Here is an 18342-nt window from a genome sequence, read left to right as displayed (position 1 = left end):
AGAGTATATTTTGAAACACAAAAATGTTCGCTAGGACGCTGGGTATATTAACTGCTCGTCAAAACGATGTGTAACTCTCCAAGGAGATGGCACGAAAAAAAAAAAAAAGAGTTTTGTTTTACATTGGTCGAGGGATACGGACTTCCAATCGCCGTTGCTAGGCAGTTCCGCGTAGCGTCGACATTGTTCCTGCCCGGAGTTTGATTATTAATACAATGTAATACGTGTCTTACGATATTGACACTCTGAGGCAAAACCACACGTGGCTTGATTTGTCCTCGAGCCCGTGTGCCGCTACAACTATATTTTTAAGGAGACCTATACAACTACTCCATACCACTGTTGGGTAAAAACGTCCATCCCGTGACCGTGGTTATGTTTAGCGACCAGTTGTGTCACCTCGAGCCCAAGCCCACTGTCACAAATCTCGGGCAAACATAATCGGATTCAATCATAAACAACTACTTCTAGGTTTTATTATTTAAGTACAGCTATAATAAAAAGTCTAGACTAAAGTATCAACATTTCCGGATCTAGCAAATTCCTTGCCTCTGAGCCGTCCTCTTGTTAGTCCTCTTTCCAGTAAGACATAAATATGTTGTGGAGGGAGAGAAAGCACGATTCTGAACAACTTTTTCCTTTTCCTAAATACATATAACCGACTAAGCGATATCGCTTAGTTACCGCGATATTCGCAAGAAACTGTCGACAACACACAGTAAATTCCGCGTATAATTGTGCGCCGTCTATGACAACGCATGCATCAGTAGTGGTTGTCGGTCGCTTATCTTTCGTTTATAAACGACAAGCGCGCGATGTTGATGGCCCTGTGCACGATCATAAATTATAACCCTCGATGAAAAGTGAATATCATCGATATGTCGGGTTTACGTTTGGGTTAGATTTTTCAATCAGGTGGCCGCAGCGAGGAACGAATGCCAAACGGGAAATACGGCACACGAATTTCATTCGGGGCCGAGGTGAAAATAGCGTGACCGAAGGACGACAGGATAACAGAGGCACGTTAGAGCACGCCGTTGATATTATACCCGTGTCGTGTGTCACGTTATCAGGGAACGTACATGTTATCGTAATAATGTCGGCCAGGTTAGAATGCTTTGTCGAGTGTTGTATGGGTAACTGTACACCGCAATATTGATATCGCATCATTTCACGGCACGGAGACGCGTTCAAAGGCCGAGCGGGATTTGTAATGCATGGAATGGGCTGGGCTGGCACCCATACACCGGATCTCCTCCGTTGAAATTCAATTCTCGTTAACTTACCGTGCTGCAATTGCAACGCAATACAACCGTCGACCTGATAAATATGACTAGCCTCTCTCACACCCCAATTTTGATCAGACACATCTGGATTTTATCAAAATTTCCTTCCATCCATAGGATACGTATTGGGCAGAGATCCATTTTTCTTTAGAGTGATTTCTATTTTGCCATTCAAATCTATAATCTAGTAAAATGTTTTCTCTACTTTTCGTTCGTGTTTCACTTTAAGTGATGTTCGGCAACATTGAACAACTTTGCATAAGTTACCATATCGATGAAACTTTACTCGAGATTGTAACTGGTGAAGTTCTCTTTGGAATTCCTCTAATTCGATGTCTTTTCTTTTCTTCTTTTTCACTCGAACGATTCATCTTAACATACTTTAAATTAAATTCGATAGGAGCTTCGGTTTAAATGTCAAAATCCAGGTTATTGGCAGAATTTGTAAAATTGCACTTCTTCTGTCACAAAGACGCTTCATGTTTCCATAAAGAGGATTTGTTTTAGCGCACTCACTGCTAATCGATCATCGCGGTGAAAACAGGATGGAAAAGCATAATCTGACAAATACGTCGTTATTTTCTAGTTGATGGTTCAACAAAAACGTAGCTTCAATCTTCTAATTAACGTTACTTGTACAAAACGTTTCGAATCAAAGTGCTGTATACAATGGTACCAGTACACCCTATTTCGAGTCCCGAGTATACAAAGACATAATTTTAACTTCATGTCGCGTCTTTTAATTAACGCGAGTCGTACACAACGTTTCGGACGCGAGAGTGTTGGTTCGTACAGCAACAAAGGTTGTACGAATATCGTGGTTTACACGGGCAAAGAATTTACGTTATTTTCTGGAAAATGTAATTTATTAAAGAATACCTACATTTGTAAAAACAGTACAGTATCGTACTAATAAAATCTACAAATTTCCCGAGCAATCTATTAAGTTTACCAGCTTTCTAATTTTTAGAAAATACAAACGTTAGTTTTTATAATTGTTCAACGGTTCGTTTCATTGTACGACAGAACCGGCGAAAGCTCGTGGAAATAGTTTATTTTCCCGCTGTGAAACGACCAATTTATTCGATTACGCGCTGTAACTATTCTTTGATATAAACATCAATTCTTATTTCTTTATAGAAATTCTAATACGACAATTTTAATTCGCGCTTTCATAACGATAAATATCGTTCTTGATCTCATATTCCTCCCGATTATCGAATTGTGCGACCAGCGCTGTGATGGAAATTGAAATATTAATTTACTGAATATTTAACGTAATAGTTTAATTGCACATTGCAAAGCATTATCGTTCCCGTACAATTATCATTCGACGTCATTAATCGATAGCTGGGTAAGTAAATAAATCATCTCATAATGAAAATTATAATTACGATCCATATTTAAATTAGTCATCTGTCAAATATGAAACTTATCATATAATCATTCCACGTGTGATAAACGAAATGAATTTTTTTTTAATCTCAATATCAGATTCATTAATAGGTTTGTTCGTTTTTTAACGAATGTTATATATATATTATATCGAGCGGCCGTTTAAACGAATAATTATAACGAATAAACATTGCAATAGAAGAGAAATGACCAATATCAGACCAATTAAGAAAAGAAATTGCATCATTTACTTACCCTAGCTTCATTTATTTTCTAACTTTTTCAAACGTTTACGCTGACCCAAAACAATTTATAAAATACGAAGATCAGCAAACGCGCACACCGAACGAAAAACTACCTTTAACAACAAATTTTACAATAATGAAATAGGGTAATGAACACGACGTACTTGATAAAATACACACACGCACACAGAAACATATACGTATATAAAAGCACATAAATATAACGCGTTCAAAGAAAAGCAGACAAATTTATTACTCGATCTATCATAATTTTCATTAAGCTGTTTTAAGCGGCACTTAGTAAACGATCTTTATCTCTCAAGTGAACAAAACGATGTATATTAAATAAAGTTAGAGGCAGTATGGAATAGTTCACTCGTTTTCTGGCTGGTCGTCTAGCCTAGGATGCTTGACATCTTCTGGTTCAACAAACTGAGACCATCGCAAACAATGAACAGGAAGCGCCTAAGGCTGACACCCAAACTTCATTCAGTGTTCGATGTTTGAGTCGAGCTCAGTTTGTACTAGGTCAGAAGCGTTGATTTGACTTGTAAAGTATATTTCAACAAATATCAATACATTTCATACGTATCATGGAAAATTCGAATACATGACTTAAAAAACGCTTTAGAAATCATTTGCTTCGTGTGTGTGTGTGTGTGTGTGTGTGTGTGTGTGTGTGCGCGCGCGCGCGCGCGCGCGTGTGTGTGTACACTTGGCATGTTGTCGTACGTCTCAATCTAGGCCGAATCTTCTGTATAGTACCGTGAAAATTGATTTTGAAACGACCTATTTTATGATTATCTTAATTTATCGAAAGAATCATGAACATATGCGATGTATCTGATCCGATGTATCGTGGTCGCGCGCTTCGTCAGCGGGCGAATCGTGCGAATGAACGTGTAGCTTATGTGCGTGGAGATGTGATTCGTAGCTAAAGCCTTCGTTACAAGTATCGCATTTGTAAGGGTACGATTTCCATAGTTTGTCCGGATAATGCTCCAACTTGTTGTGATGATGAAACTTGTACATTCCTTGAAACGACTTACCACATACTGCGCATAAAAAATCTTTGTCCTTGTAATAATACGTGTTATGCTCGACAAAATGTTCGTGGGATTCGAATAACAAATGGCATATATTACAGATTTGTTTATCTTTCAAAACGCAATCGGAATTCAGCCCCAGTCTAGGATTCTCTCCAATATGGAAGTGTCGTTCGTGAATGTGAACTTTCGATTTCTTAACAAATCCTTGATTACAGAACTTACAAAAGAATTTGTAGTTCATCGAGCACGAAGGTGTATGGGTAGCAAGCATGTGAAGCTGTAATAATCTTTTAGTGGAAAACATCGTGTTACAAACGTTACACTTTTTGGTGGCTGTTTGGCAATAGGTGCGCTCGTGTATGCACAAATTTTGAAATGTTCGGAATTGTGTCCCACAAGTAGTGCAAGGAAACTTTGTTCCGTTCATCTTGTCCGCTTGGTAACCCTTCACGCATGCTATCCCATTAAGTAGCCTTTTGTTCTTTGCAGCTGTATCGAATGACGAAGAGTTAGTATCATCCGTAATAAGCGTACTCGGAGCCAAATAATTTTCCAAAGGTCTTGTCATCCCATCCGGAACATCCAACGTTTGTTCCAAATCAGGCGATTGTACTATGCCGAGTTCCATGTCACTTGGTTCTTTCAACGACCGAGACAGATGGTTTACACGAGGTACACGTTGTTTATGTATCGAGACTTTCATTCGACGACATACATTCTCATGCTGTTTCAAACACGAGTATAGCCAAAATCGTTTGCGACAACCTTGGCATTTGTGTTGTTTCTTGAATGCGTTGCAATTTATTTCAACATCAACCGGTAGAACGTCCTTCTTTGATCTTATGGTCTTCAAACAATGCAATATCATGTGCCGCTTCAACAATGCCGACGTGTCAAACTTCTCATAACACACGCAACATTCCCTTCGTTTAAACACAATATGCTGACGTAGATAGTGAGTTAGTAACTTATTCATGGACGTGTAACGTGCGTTGCATATGCTCGACATGTAAATCGCATGGGACAATTTCACGTGCTCGCGCAAGTTCTCTTTCAAAGAAAACGATTTTTTACAAATATGACATTGAAATATTTTCTGCTGATCGACCTTAGAGTTCTTCTTAAACTCAACCGATTCTTGTCGAGGGACGATTAATCCATGAACAAAAGATTTTACAAATTCATTGAATCGCTTTGACGCAATCGTGCCAGTTTCCAAAGGCAAATTACCTGCCGAGCTTGTCTCACGAAAACCTTCAAATTTCTCTTTCACATTTTTCGACACTGCTTGTTTGAAACCGTCTTCGTTTTCGTTTTCCTTCTCCTTTTCATCTTTGTCTCCATTCGACACAAAACTAGTAGGCTCCAAGAATTTGTCGCATTTCTCCAAACGGACCACACATTCTTTACACTTAGCTTCAGATGCAGATCTTTCACTTTGGTTAAACGGATAGCGGGACTTGTTTCTTTTAAAAGATTGTCTTGATCTTCCAAAGGCCTCAAACTCGAATAAATCGTAAAAATTATATAAAGAAGAAGAACATCTTTTTACTGGCCTAAGGTTGTAAGATATATTGTGCGAGGTATTAGAGCCTTCAGATTCAGCTCCTATTTCGTTCCTTAATAAAGATATCATTGTTTTGGAATTCACATGAATCTGAACAAATGGTCTTTTCCTAACAGGAGATTCGATTCGCTTAACAGAAGTAGACATCTGGATAACTTCTGAAGCCGTTGATGTCTTGTTGCTAAATGTCTCGAGCGTTGAAGTTGGAATAATAGTCGCAGTAACAGGAATATTCTCCGTATCGATAACTTCTTTCGGGCTAACCCATTTTTCATTCGGTTTATCTTTGCACAGCGATATAAAGTCTGTAAGGACGGTCTGTTTCATCCTTTTCGAAGGTGTACCATACGAATCGTTTAACCATTTCGAATGCGTAGACTTGATCTTGCTGCCCGAACCCTTGGTGGGTGTATTGTTTGAACTATTAGATAGTTTCAAAGATATATTTATCGAGCTATTTACGCTTTTTGGGGAGGAACTGTGTGAAGTATTTGATTCTGTCATGACTATATCATCCGAATGATTCGACTTTCCTAACGATTCGGGAGATGTTTTCGTAATTTTGCTTTCACCAGACAATATTGCGTTCCCATGCATATGGAATAAATGAGATTGGATATATCTTCTATAGGAAAAACTTCGGTTACAAAAATTACATCTATATCCAGACCATTGTTTCATACGACATCGCGACTTTAAATGACGTATCAACGCAATATGCATACTGAAGATCGCAGTGCAATTATTACACTTGAATACATTACAGCTATATAATTTATTATGCAGTTCCAATAAATGTTTAGTTTGAAAAGTTAACAAACAAACATTGCAACTTATTCTGTTGTTTGAAGGTACTTTATGTTTACTTTTTCGTTTATCAGAATCCGATTTGTTATTTTCTAAGTATGTACTCTCTCGAGGAAACGCGGATTCTCGATTTCTACAATAAACACCATCCGAAGATTCACCTTCACACATCGCTGTCTCATTTTCATTCTCTGTATTCGTATCAACTGGCGATAAATCATCGCAGATCTCTGGATCGATTGGCTCTTCCTTTATTCTTATTGCATATTCAGAAGGCTGAAAAAAAATATACAAACCTGATGTAACATCCTAAAAAACGGAAAATCTATGAAACAGTCCTAGTCTAGTAAGTAATTGAAGTCAATCGTGCCATAAATATCATGGGTAGGATAAAAAGCTACGTATAGAGCCACTGCACTAGGTACTAGAAAGAACGGTTTATGACGCCATGTTTATGAGAGTCAGCCAGGTTCTACCATTAAAAACATGAAATACATAACTGCACAAATCTAGAATACTACATACATAACAAGAGAGGTGTAAATTTTGTATAGATTTACGGTTCCATTAGAATTACTAAGAAACTTTTCCTCAACTCCTAACATTTACCATGGGACAGGGCCGATCGATATTTTCAAACTAGTGTGTAGCGAAGTCGACTATATTCAACTATCAACTATATTCAAATGTAAGAAAAATCAGATTCGCAAACAATACTTTTAGCATGGTTGTTTAACGTTATTTCATGAGTATATTCTTCCCGGTAGCGAATTAGTACAAAGCAACGAGCGGTCCTTCTACGTGTTTAGCAAATTGTATATTATAAATGAGGAATAAAATGTGTACGACGGAGTAACAAACACCATGCAGAACTCTAAAAATTCCATATCATTTGAAAATATAAAGAAACAACTCAAGATGTTCACAAAAATCACCATGAATTGTTTAAAATAGAAATATTTGTATCCAATTCGGTGGAAAATATCTAAATAAATATGGTTTTTGTTCTTTTATGATGTATGTTGGCTTGCACCGATGCAGAAAATAATATATTTTCTTAATTGATAAGCAAAGCCATTGGCTATATATTATTGAGTATATATTGATATATTGATGTCATTTCATGAGACTTTGGTCGATGCGAAGCATCATTACAATACGTTTCAGCGTGTACATGCTGCTCAACGTACTTTCTACGCTAGACTATACTAAAACTACTGTCCCAATGCTGTTCGGACAGTAAGGGACATATGCAAAATTTCTCCCTTTCACTATGTTGCCAATTTGTATAAGAATATATCTGTGCCTCGTTATAACTGTCCGCGGAAAAATTTTGTATATGAACTCATAGCAGCAATATCTTTCATAACGCATGCGCAAAATTAAACCTGAGCATAAGGATACACGAGCGTTAAAACGGACATACGTTTCACAGTAATTTCGCACGTACGTAGAAGTCACAGCATACGAGCGTTGCCTGTTTTGCAGAGTTGGCGGAATTACTCGCGTACTATCAGAGCGTTGGCACGCAGATGGTCGAAGCGATAAAATTCCGTTTCTCAAAAATAGCGATTGTTCTTGACTGTGGCGTAAACCATGCCTAACAGAACCTTCGAGACCTTGTGTTGCAAAACTCAAAAAATATTTCTTTTTAATCTAAACCGACATCGAAGTGCGTCAAAAACTGTAAATAATTTCATTTATACAAACAACAAAGGAACTTTTTTGCAATAACAAATGATTTATAATAAACAAATCTAAAAATCTTTGCACAAAATAGAAAAGTTTTCATTCCGATCCAACTATTCGCTATAGAATAATCGCTGGACATACATAAAAAATACGTACTCATCGAACTGATAACGAATAACTAACGATACGTTCGTGTGACCTGCTCTATTTAAGGTTATATAATACAATACAGAACATGCCTCAGCTGAATCCAATACCCGTACATACTAACATAAATACATCAGTGAAAAGGTAACGGACGCTGCCAGTGACGAACGTTTCTGGTACATGTGTGAGTTTTAATCTATTATACGGCAATATATTTTCCATAACATACGTTGTTTCAACGCTCGTATGCTTCAACGCATTAATATGATAAAAATCTTATCTGTAACATGCATCTTTTTTATTAATTCACTTGGTATCATACGAATAAATAGATAACATTTCACGATACATCAGTGATTTATATTAATATTACATAAAACATATTTATATATGCATAAATATCAATTTTATATTCTACAAGCCTAGGAAAATTAATAAAATTAATAACAGGAACACAAATGGCAAACATAATCAGTATACTAAATATTAACATACTAATGAAAATCATTTGTAATTCAATATTCCTATTTTTATAAAATAAAATATGTAAATGAAATTTAATTGCAAAAGTAATGGCATTCCTATAAACTTATTATTCTACAACGGAGCAATCATATATTATATTGATAATAATAATAAGCAACGAGGTTGCATCGATCATAGACTTTCTGCATCACTTTAGTATTTTTAATCCACGTATTATTATTGAGCCATAATATATAAACCATAGACGCAAGAGATCATAGCGCGTTGGCCAAAGTAATCTTACAATTGAGAGATACATTATATAAAATTTTATGTACCATGATGGGAAATTCTTTCTAATTCGACAATTAAATTTCATTTCTATTACAAATCACAAGTTTGCGTCACAACAGCCAAAGAAGCAAATCTTACTTTGTCATATTGAAATAGTTAAAGAAAGTGGTACATAAACATTAGCTTAATATGTTATATTAACCAAGATTTATAGAAACAAAATATATTATTCAGTACGGTCAAAGTTCTCTTATCGAATGACGTTTCAAAAGGTACTTACATCTGTTTTGCTGCCCAATTTTATATCCATGAAGATCGCATCAACAGGGCGTGCGTAAACTAACACTCGAGCCATTTGCTTTATGAAATTATTATTATTATTAGACAAACTGCTTACCTGTGCACAAAGAAAATCTATGATTAGTGAGTACTAGACTTTAATAATATCCTCAAAGAACAATTCACGTTTTCCTTAAAATATGTCATAACTGCACAATAACAGTAGCAACTTGTAAATGAATATAGAAATTGTATGAAATACAGTTATCAAATATATATTTAACAAAACTGTAATTATTTGATAAAAAGTCGTAAAATCAATGAGAAGCAGAAGACAATGGAAAATATTTCAGGTTAACGTGTCACGCATGATCTTAAAAGTTGTTTACACTCTCATTATTCACTTGTATTCAGAACATGTTTTCCTTTGTTAATAGTTCGCGTCAAAATAGAATGTAAATGTTTTTTTATGCACATATAAACATGCACAAAGAGAGAAAATACCGTTCAAACTCGGATACCACCATAAGCAACACTATGGACATCAAAATGGCATCATCCACTAGTAACAAACATTTCGCTCAGTTCAGACAGGTTCGGATCATTGTCGGTAAGGAAGTAACCTTGAAAATATATTTATGGAGGGAAAGTGTACAATAAAGAATCCTATATTATTTATAATACATCATTCTTCAACAGTTTACTATTAGTTTCATCTAATTTTACCTAATCCATTTTATAAATTACATTTTAATTACGAAACAATATCATATGGTACGTTTACACGTAACGGTAAATCAAAAATTTATTCGTAAAGCTACAGTGCATGCGTGTTATTAAGTAGATTTTCTGACTAACTTCACGTTATGTCCAATACAATTTTCTTGTTCACGTTTCTATATAAACTCACGTTATATACGTATGTATATCTGTGCATCTAAGAACCAACACCAACACACGTCAATGAATATCTGATTATTCCTGCATCATAAGCATTGTAAGCATCGCATTCGTATACACAGGTTTGGAAACTCCAGTAGAGGGGGTAATGCTCTTAATATTCGGAAGTGTGTTTTACAAATCGGCCGTTAGTCATAGCGCTGGCATCGTTTTGTTAACACTCTTGTCTGCCTTATCATTGAAGGTAAAGAATATAAACTGAACTGCTTTTCATAATTTTCATCAATATACTTAAAATAAATATACACTATTTCATGTGATACAGAAGAATGTTGTTTAAATAAATGTAATTTTGCATAATACAATAAGGTTTAGCTATAAACACGATCGTGCTGCTGACACAAGAAGCGCTGCACGACGATGTCTAACAGATCGATTGAAGTGCCTTACTTGAGAAATATTTTCTGGCCCGTAAGAGTCTTACCCACTCTAATGGAATTCTTAAATTTGTGTATACGAACATGGCAAATATGTGCATACATAACATGCGCGCTCATACGCACACGTATTTATTGTTGGCTCTGTCAAAGGCTTATGAAATACCACTGGTTGTTAAAATATCTGTCAAAATATCTGCTTTATACTCTAGCGTTAAGGATGAGAATCGTATTGCTCAGAAAATTAAAATGTGATTAAAGAAATGATTATCTGAATCCGATGGACCGTCAATTTTTGCGGTCGGTAAATTACCGGCAACATATTTATATGTAATATCATCTGAGATGCAATGTCACAGACGGAACGAAGTACAGAATAAACATTTATATCGGTATACATAGACGGGACGTAGAATAAACACGTTTGTCGCACGTCTCGAGGCTTTAAGACTCTTTACCATTTTAGTATTATTCCAAATGTTACCGACTCAGCGTCTCGATAATATTTTCTCTTCTCCTCGGCACAATTATCCAGTCCAGCACATTGCTAAATATATAGGTATCTCCTTACCATGTCACATCTTGGATACCCAAGCTTTTGTGTCAATCGAAGGTCAGCCGGCGTTCTCAGAGTCTTGTCCCAATAGTAATAAAAATAGAGGGAAATATGGGACTCTTTAAGAGGCGGTGCTCTATCTTTAAATCCATCTCAATTTCTGTCGTGAAGTACTGCAGTTTCAAAGAAGTACTGCCCAAAAATTATCCTGGTAACCAAATGATTACTACCTAGCAAAGCTACAAAGGGATGGATTGGAACACACAACAATACTCTATTGAAAGTGCAACAGGTTTTCTGTGCTAAGGAAAACCAAAACTGGTGTTTTCTCGATAATGCCTAGACTAACAATGGAGGGTTTTTTTTTTTTTTTTTTTTTTCGATTTGAACTTGAACATCTGATGACGAAGATGAGGTCCTGCTGAACTATGCGTCTCAGTTAAAAGATAGACAGAGCCACGTTACATTTCTCCAACCGGTAGGGAGTACCACGGAGAATCTATACTGGATGGAGAAAAGGCGGCTCTGAATCGGCGTTTCATCAAATACTTAAAATAATAACTCAAAACAGCCTTGTTTCATTTGGACTTCTTCAGAACATGGTAATGGCAGTGAAATCTGAGCTGATGTAGGGTTGTCGTGGCAGTCTAGCGCGGCTTACCTCGCACAACCACATAAATAAATTAGCAAAGGTGGGGATTTACAGTACCTAACTAGGCTTTTTCTGCTAGATGAGATAACAGGCAGTAGCCCTTATGTCACGACGTCCCACGACGTTCCACTACATCCCACGGCATCCTACGACGTTCCGCAACGTCCCACGGTGCCCCCGTAGGGGGTTATTAGTCCAATCTAGTTCATCCAACAGTTTTGAATAATCTAGACTAGACTAAACTATTAAAGTAGTTTTTAGCTTGATATATCCCGGAATTATTAATATATGTTATTTATCAATAGCAATCTAATCCTAATATTAAAATTACCGTTACACTTTCAAGATAGTACTTCATGTATCATTATTTGGGAAACGATACCAATTACCTGGCCCCATCACAGGGAGGTAACTACGCTCGGATTCTATTTACGTAAAGAGCTTTTAAGCATCGAAAGCAGAAGATGTAAAATTATTTGATAGCAAAGAAGTAGCGTGTATTGAAATTTATTAATTCGAATAGGTATAGTATGTGGATCCATATAATCATATTTGAACATTGAACTTACCATCGAAGAAACCAAACCATGCGACTTACCAATTGTAGCTCTCATGAATGGGTGATGAGGTCTCGTTGCCATCGATTAAATTGCATTTGCTTCTTCAATTCCATGAACGCGGTTTGATTCCTTGGCTTTGAGCAAGCACGAAGAATTACATTTCATCCATAGACACTCTACAGTTACACTTTGCATTGGCGTTGATTTTATGTGAAACAGTTAAGTGAAAAATTAAGTACTATGTTTAAAATTAAAAAATAAAATTAAATGGAAACAAAATATCATTTCAAAGACTCGAAAGATTTCGTTAATACCAAATAATTCAAAATAAATCATTAATTTAATCGCTATGAGTTGGTGGTATTAATTTAAATGAATAGTAGAATTGCTTCCGATTAATGGTATGACTATTATAAATTAAGAGCATAATTATTTTAAATTAATGGGAGGATATTGTTATAAATTATTGGTATAATTGTTTAAAATTAATGGAGTAATTATTTCAGATTAATAATATATTGTTATTAATTAATAGTTGAACTGTGAGGAATTAATAGATCAAGCGTTGCAAATTAATGGCTTAAATGTTGTAAATTATTAGTTTAATTGTTACAAATTATTAGTTAAATTATTAATATGTTCTATTATGATCTACACGATACGGCAGATCGAGGGAAAATGAGCTCCCGCGCTAGTTGGAGTTTCTTATACACCTCGTACAAGTCGTAGAGAAGAAGATTCAGAAACGTAAACGATCCCGCCCGACGTTGTGCAAAGAAATGTTTGATTGAATATTAAACCCACTCGTTACTCATGGAAATCCACAAGAGCACATCGGAAACTGCAATATGAAATTTACGAGTGGAGAGAATTAATGTTTCCTCTGAACCGTTGCCTCCATAATTCAGAAATAAAAAAGCGTATGTTCAATAATGTTCATAAAAGGCTTGCACCACGCATCGTGATTGTCCCTACCGCGAGTGTCCACAAAAAATACAACGAGTTACGACACATGTTCGATATGTCCTCCGTTTTGTTGTAAACAGAGCCTGACGCTTCTCTTAAAATTTTGCCATATTGAGTGTTACGTCCGGCGATTCTTTTCTTAAACCAGGCCCCACGCCGCAGGCAAGATGGCAACCCGATGATGCCCACATACTTGTGACGGCACTCGACAGCAAATACCACCGCTCGACATTAACTACCATCGGACGACGGCAGCGCAGTGGTTAGCGCCTTAGGTTACGAACGTTCGGGACCCGGGTTCAAGTCCCGGCGACCGTAGTTCGATTTTTCTTCCACGATTCTTAAATGAAAAGAAAATGCAGCAGTACGCCAGCAGCGACATCTACACCAGCACCAGAACCTATCTCGGCCTCCTCCACACACCAGCACACTAGGCTTCCGCACCTATCACGACCTATCCACCTCATACTCTTATTTAGACTCTCGATACAAATCTAAGGATCCACCATGAATCTTATTTCTAACAATCAAGACTCGCAAATCCCGTTAAGAGTCTTTGGTTTATGGATGGTCCTTAAAACAAACATTCCTTAGGCTTTAATGTTCGTTCTTAAAAAGCACGGAGAAAGCGGGAATTTTCCCATGAGCAATGTCATCCACGATCCACGTGGTAGGAGGGCTTCCTCCACCTATCTTCATTCATTAACGTTGTTCTAATAATTTCGACAAATAATTGCGACAAACTCTTTTTATTTCAGTCAGATATAGAAATTCTCTTACCGTCCTAGGAGATTAGTATCTGTGATGTTACGGTTACCCGAGTTGATATATTAACTTTCCTGAATTTTACAAATGACTGTACATATTGTACCTAAAGCAATGTAAATACAACGAGTCTTTGCATCCACCATCGTGACTCTATCACCAAGAGCAGTTAAAATTATTCTTCGCTAGCCGTTTCGTTCTCGATGTAAAATTGATTACCACCGTACTTACTGCATTACTAATCGTGTAGAAATTCAAATACAAACCACGATTGTAGAATTCTCATTTTTGCTTATACGTTAATTCTATTATAAACCGATCGAGGTGTATAAGCAGAATGTTTAATCGGTTTCTGGCAGTGAACATTTTATTCAGAAATGTAGAAATAATGTAGATTGAATTATATGCAGGAAGTTGGTTAATTGCAAAAACCATTTTAGTTGATTAAATGAGCGAATAATTGGTTGCCTTAATGATAGGGCCGTTGATATAGCGAAAGGCTACTATCCGTGCTGCTAGTAGACCCTTTCACCGAAAAGAAAACGATAAGAGATGGAACAACGATTGTATTCTCGGGCGCATCCATTTCGTCATTGAACGACGTGTAAACTTCCCGGAGATATCCAAGTTTTGTAAGCAATTAAAACCACTTAACACTATTTCATCGAACTTCCTGATAACGCAGGGAGAAATCAGTTTAAAATTGTTCCTTAACAAAAATGCTGCAATTACGACGCAATTATGATTCCTGACAATTTTCAATTATACCCTTGAAATATTCTTTGTCAGTTATATTAGGCTATGCATGTCTTACAAGGCAACCTCTCACGTCCGCGAAATCTCATTCTTTTCTGCGCATCTAGCATTCTTTTGTTTGAGGGATCATTTATATACCAGTACATCTACGTTATTTCTGATAATTGTTAATTACAAAAAGCTGTTTGGAGAAACAAGACGAAAGACCTAAATACCAGAATTAAACTCTGTTTGTGCCTTTCACTGGCATCGCCTAATATTGTACACCGTACAGTTAAATCTCGATACTACACCAATCTCTAGAGACTACTCTAGGATTTGATTTAATCCTTGGTGTGCTTACCTACTGTAAATCCTATTATCTCAGACCTTCGGGCACAATGTTAACTGGCACTACTTGAATCGATCGTTGGAAGTATGATATAGATAAGATAATCACATACAGCTGTAAATCAGATATTAACAGAGAGTTATCTCCTGCGCACTTTGATTGAATAACGATAATTACGTTTTAACATGTATAAAGAGGTAGAAATTGTTTCGGACATTTTATCTTTTGCACGGTAAATTTACAACACGTATAGGCTATATCTGCGTACATTAATTAAGAATTTTAAATAAATTTACCGCGGATTATCTTTGTACAAATTTCTCCATTCAACTTCATTCGTTCGATTACAATAATGTATATGATGTGACAATGTGACAGCATAGCGTTCCGGTATTACTAAAAGATTGATTAATATAATACGTTGATGAAATAAGATGGATAGAGAGTGATAACAGTTTAGGTAGGGTAGTTATGTCACAGCTTTATGTCATGGCAAAGCTGTATGTCACAAAATGTGTGCCATTAAGATTGATTCAGGTCCTATGAGTTTAACTAAATTGAGGCCTGTCTTTCAATAACAGTATTCAGTGGCAAAATATATGCTGTATAATGAAGATAATGTAATAACAAGTTCTAGTAAAAGGCACTTTGATGACTATTATAATGCCTAGATGGTTAGAAGTGGTTAAGATTGACGTATAAATATGGCATGTGTGCATACGCTAATGCGTTTCTCTACAATACCGACCGTTGTTTACATTACAGTTTATTCTCATTATTACCTATGGTGCCTACACCGAGATATAGAATAAACATGATATCGAATGCTTTTTCGTGTTCCACATTTTGATGGTCACTTGGCCCCCTATACCATTTTCGTATCGCACGCGACGTTATCGATTCAGTATAGCAGTAGCACTGATTTGGGATAGGGTAGGCGTGACATTTAAACGGGACTTTGTATCTCATGTTCTGAAATATCGACTTCGAGAAAAATCGGAATGCTTCTCACGTCCTTTACGATTTATGGTATACCACCCCCTCGAGACGATTTCGATCATAGCAAAATTTTAGTTGGCGCTGGATTAAATAACCTTCTGGTCATTGAATTCATTTATCCGAATGTAAAATCTATTATATGAACGAGAAATCGTAGGTACATAGTAAAAACTATAAGATCACGGCAGGTTCAAGTAAACGAACCTCTATCTATATTAAATACAAATTACAGACGTTATAAAATAAATAACGTAAGTAATTAAATTAACAATTAAAATAAAACAATACTTTAACATAATCTTATATTAAAACAGAGTTTTGTGTGTGTGTGTGTGTGTGTGTGTGTGTGTGTTTGTGTGTATGCGCGCGAAGACATATTAGAATTATTTTATGTATTTAACGATTAATTATTGAACAACGGTATATGCTTAGAATTAAGTTTAAGAAAATTAGGGAAATTTATAACTTGTAATGAAATATTTAGATGGATCGTAAAAATCGTAAAAGTCGCAAATCTAGTAAAAAAAATCCCGAGACCTCTGTAATTATAGATTGGAAATTATAGTGGGATACGTGTGCGTTTTAGCCTTGATTAATTTTAGGATAAATATATCTAGGCAGAATTCATTGTGCGCGGTTTCTGTACAGACATACGTTGTTCAGCTTGGAGCGAAAAATTAAAAACTCCTTTATGTAATCCTTTCAGGTATCAAATTATTAAATAGAGCAGTTGATTTAATAGAGTGTTCATGGTTTTAGTTTTTCAATTTCGCTTCAGTACGAAGTCTTTGATACGAAAGGCCATCAGCACGACTGCGATAATTTATCAAACAGTTGTCTAAAAATACCTTCAAATACCTACATTAATACGACATTAATGAAGAATATCCGAATGAATTAAATTCTTTCAATCTTAACAAAAATAGTTTCTATTTGTGAAATCATATAATTTTTCCGTTCTATATTTAATAATTTAATCTGATTAAACAAATTAATTTCATAAATTATAAAATAATGTAGCGTGTAATGTATGATGTAGCGTATGTAATATGTGTATGAAATTCGTATTTCACGAGTACTGGAGGTATGTTTTGCGATATATTTATAATTTAAGTAATATTATGCAAATACAATCAATTTATCTAAATCATCTGAATTAAATTTGCCTTGGATGCTCATGAGTGCTTTATTCCAGTATTAATTTAGAAAAAACAAAGAATACACTTCGTATAAACTCTATAAACGATCACAGAAGAATTTCACACGATTCCTTCGAACAATATCAAAGAGTTAATCGTCATTGGTGACTATTTCGAATGAAAAGGTCAATTGCTTCATTTGCTCTAGTGACGTACGTAATACCAGTTGAATTCGAATAACAACGAATACGATTGATACGTCTACTAACCGGGAACGTTTACTTTTGCCAGCGCATTAGAAAGCAAATATACATATTTCATTGTTGATCAGATAATTGTTATAGAATCCTCAAATATTAAAATATCTATGGAAAAAAGAACAAAAGTTTCCGTAGATGTATTTGAATATTCAATTTGTTGAATATGAATACGATTCTCTCGTTTTAATCTTTCCTTCGTAAGAATGAATATAATCAATTATAAAGTATGAAATCATTCAACGAATGGGAACAAAATAAATCGAGAAGATAACTACGTATTCTTTTAGCTACATTATATAATATTTGCTGATATATATTATGAAAATAAAATTATAATGAAATACTTGCATGCACGTATAATAATTACATACGTGTACAAATAAATCGAGATACTTTTTGAGAAGAGCTGACATACAAGAAGATGGTGCGAATCGAGTAAACAATTGTATGAGAAATTTTAGCTCGAGTTCTTTTGGTGCCAGTTGCATTTGCATAGGGTATCACTCTCTTTCAGCTCGAATCACGATCATCGCCGATACACACTGTATTTTAACAATAGTTCGTTTCAATACTATACATATACATACAGTACGTATGAGGGAATATTTTGAATATAGCTAATCTTCATCCTATAAAACTCAGCTTGTAACCTTCTTTGATTAGACACTTCAAGCAAATTTCAAACAAATGTGGTAAAGATAATCTTATCCGTTAATAGTGCGATTTTTATATGCATACATATGTAGCTACTTGGCCATTGACCAGGAGATACTTGACGATAAACAGTGATCTAGG

At 35.6% G+C, this 18342-nt stretch overlaps 1 protein-coding gene across 3 annotated transcripts; it reads right to left on the bottom strand.

Moving 5' to 3' along the window:
* Positions 1–2130: 2130 nt before the first annotated feature.
* LOC126870617 (uncharacterized) lies at positions 2131–9868 on the bottom strand. 3 transcript variants are annotated; one of them, XM_050628494.1, is made up of 3 exons: positions 9731–9868; positions 9228–9344; positions 2131–6625 (listed from the first exon to the last, which is right to left on the bottom strand). In XM_050628494.1, the coding sequence occupies exons 2-3, from the start codon at positions 9300–9302 to the stop codon at positions 3749–3751; spliced, it is 2952 nt and encodes a 983-aa protein (XP_050484451.1). In that variant the 5' UTR covers positions 9303–9344; positions 9731–9868; the 3' UTR covers positions 2131–3748. The 3 variants fall into 3 exon arrangements, with proteins under 3 accessions (XP_050484451.1, XP_050484460.1, XP_050484469.1); XM_050628503.1 differs by having other exon boundaries at positions 9616–9800; XM_050628512.1 differs by having other exon boundaries at positions 9631–9800.
* Positions 9869–18342: the final 8474 nt, after the last annotated feature.

This window comes from Bombus huntii, chromosome 1 (assembly GCF_024542735.1).
Source record: "Bombus huntii isolate Logan2020A chromosome 1, iyBomHunt1.1, whole genome shotgun sequence".
Taxonomy (NCBI): domain Eukaryota; kingdom Metazoa; phylum Arthropoda; class Insecta; order Hymenoptera; family Apidae; genus Bombus; species Bombus huntii.
Note: the sequence above shows the minus strand (reverse complement) of the source record. Positions and strands in the feature narration are given on the sequence as shown.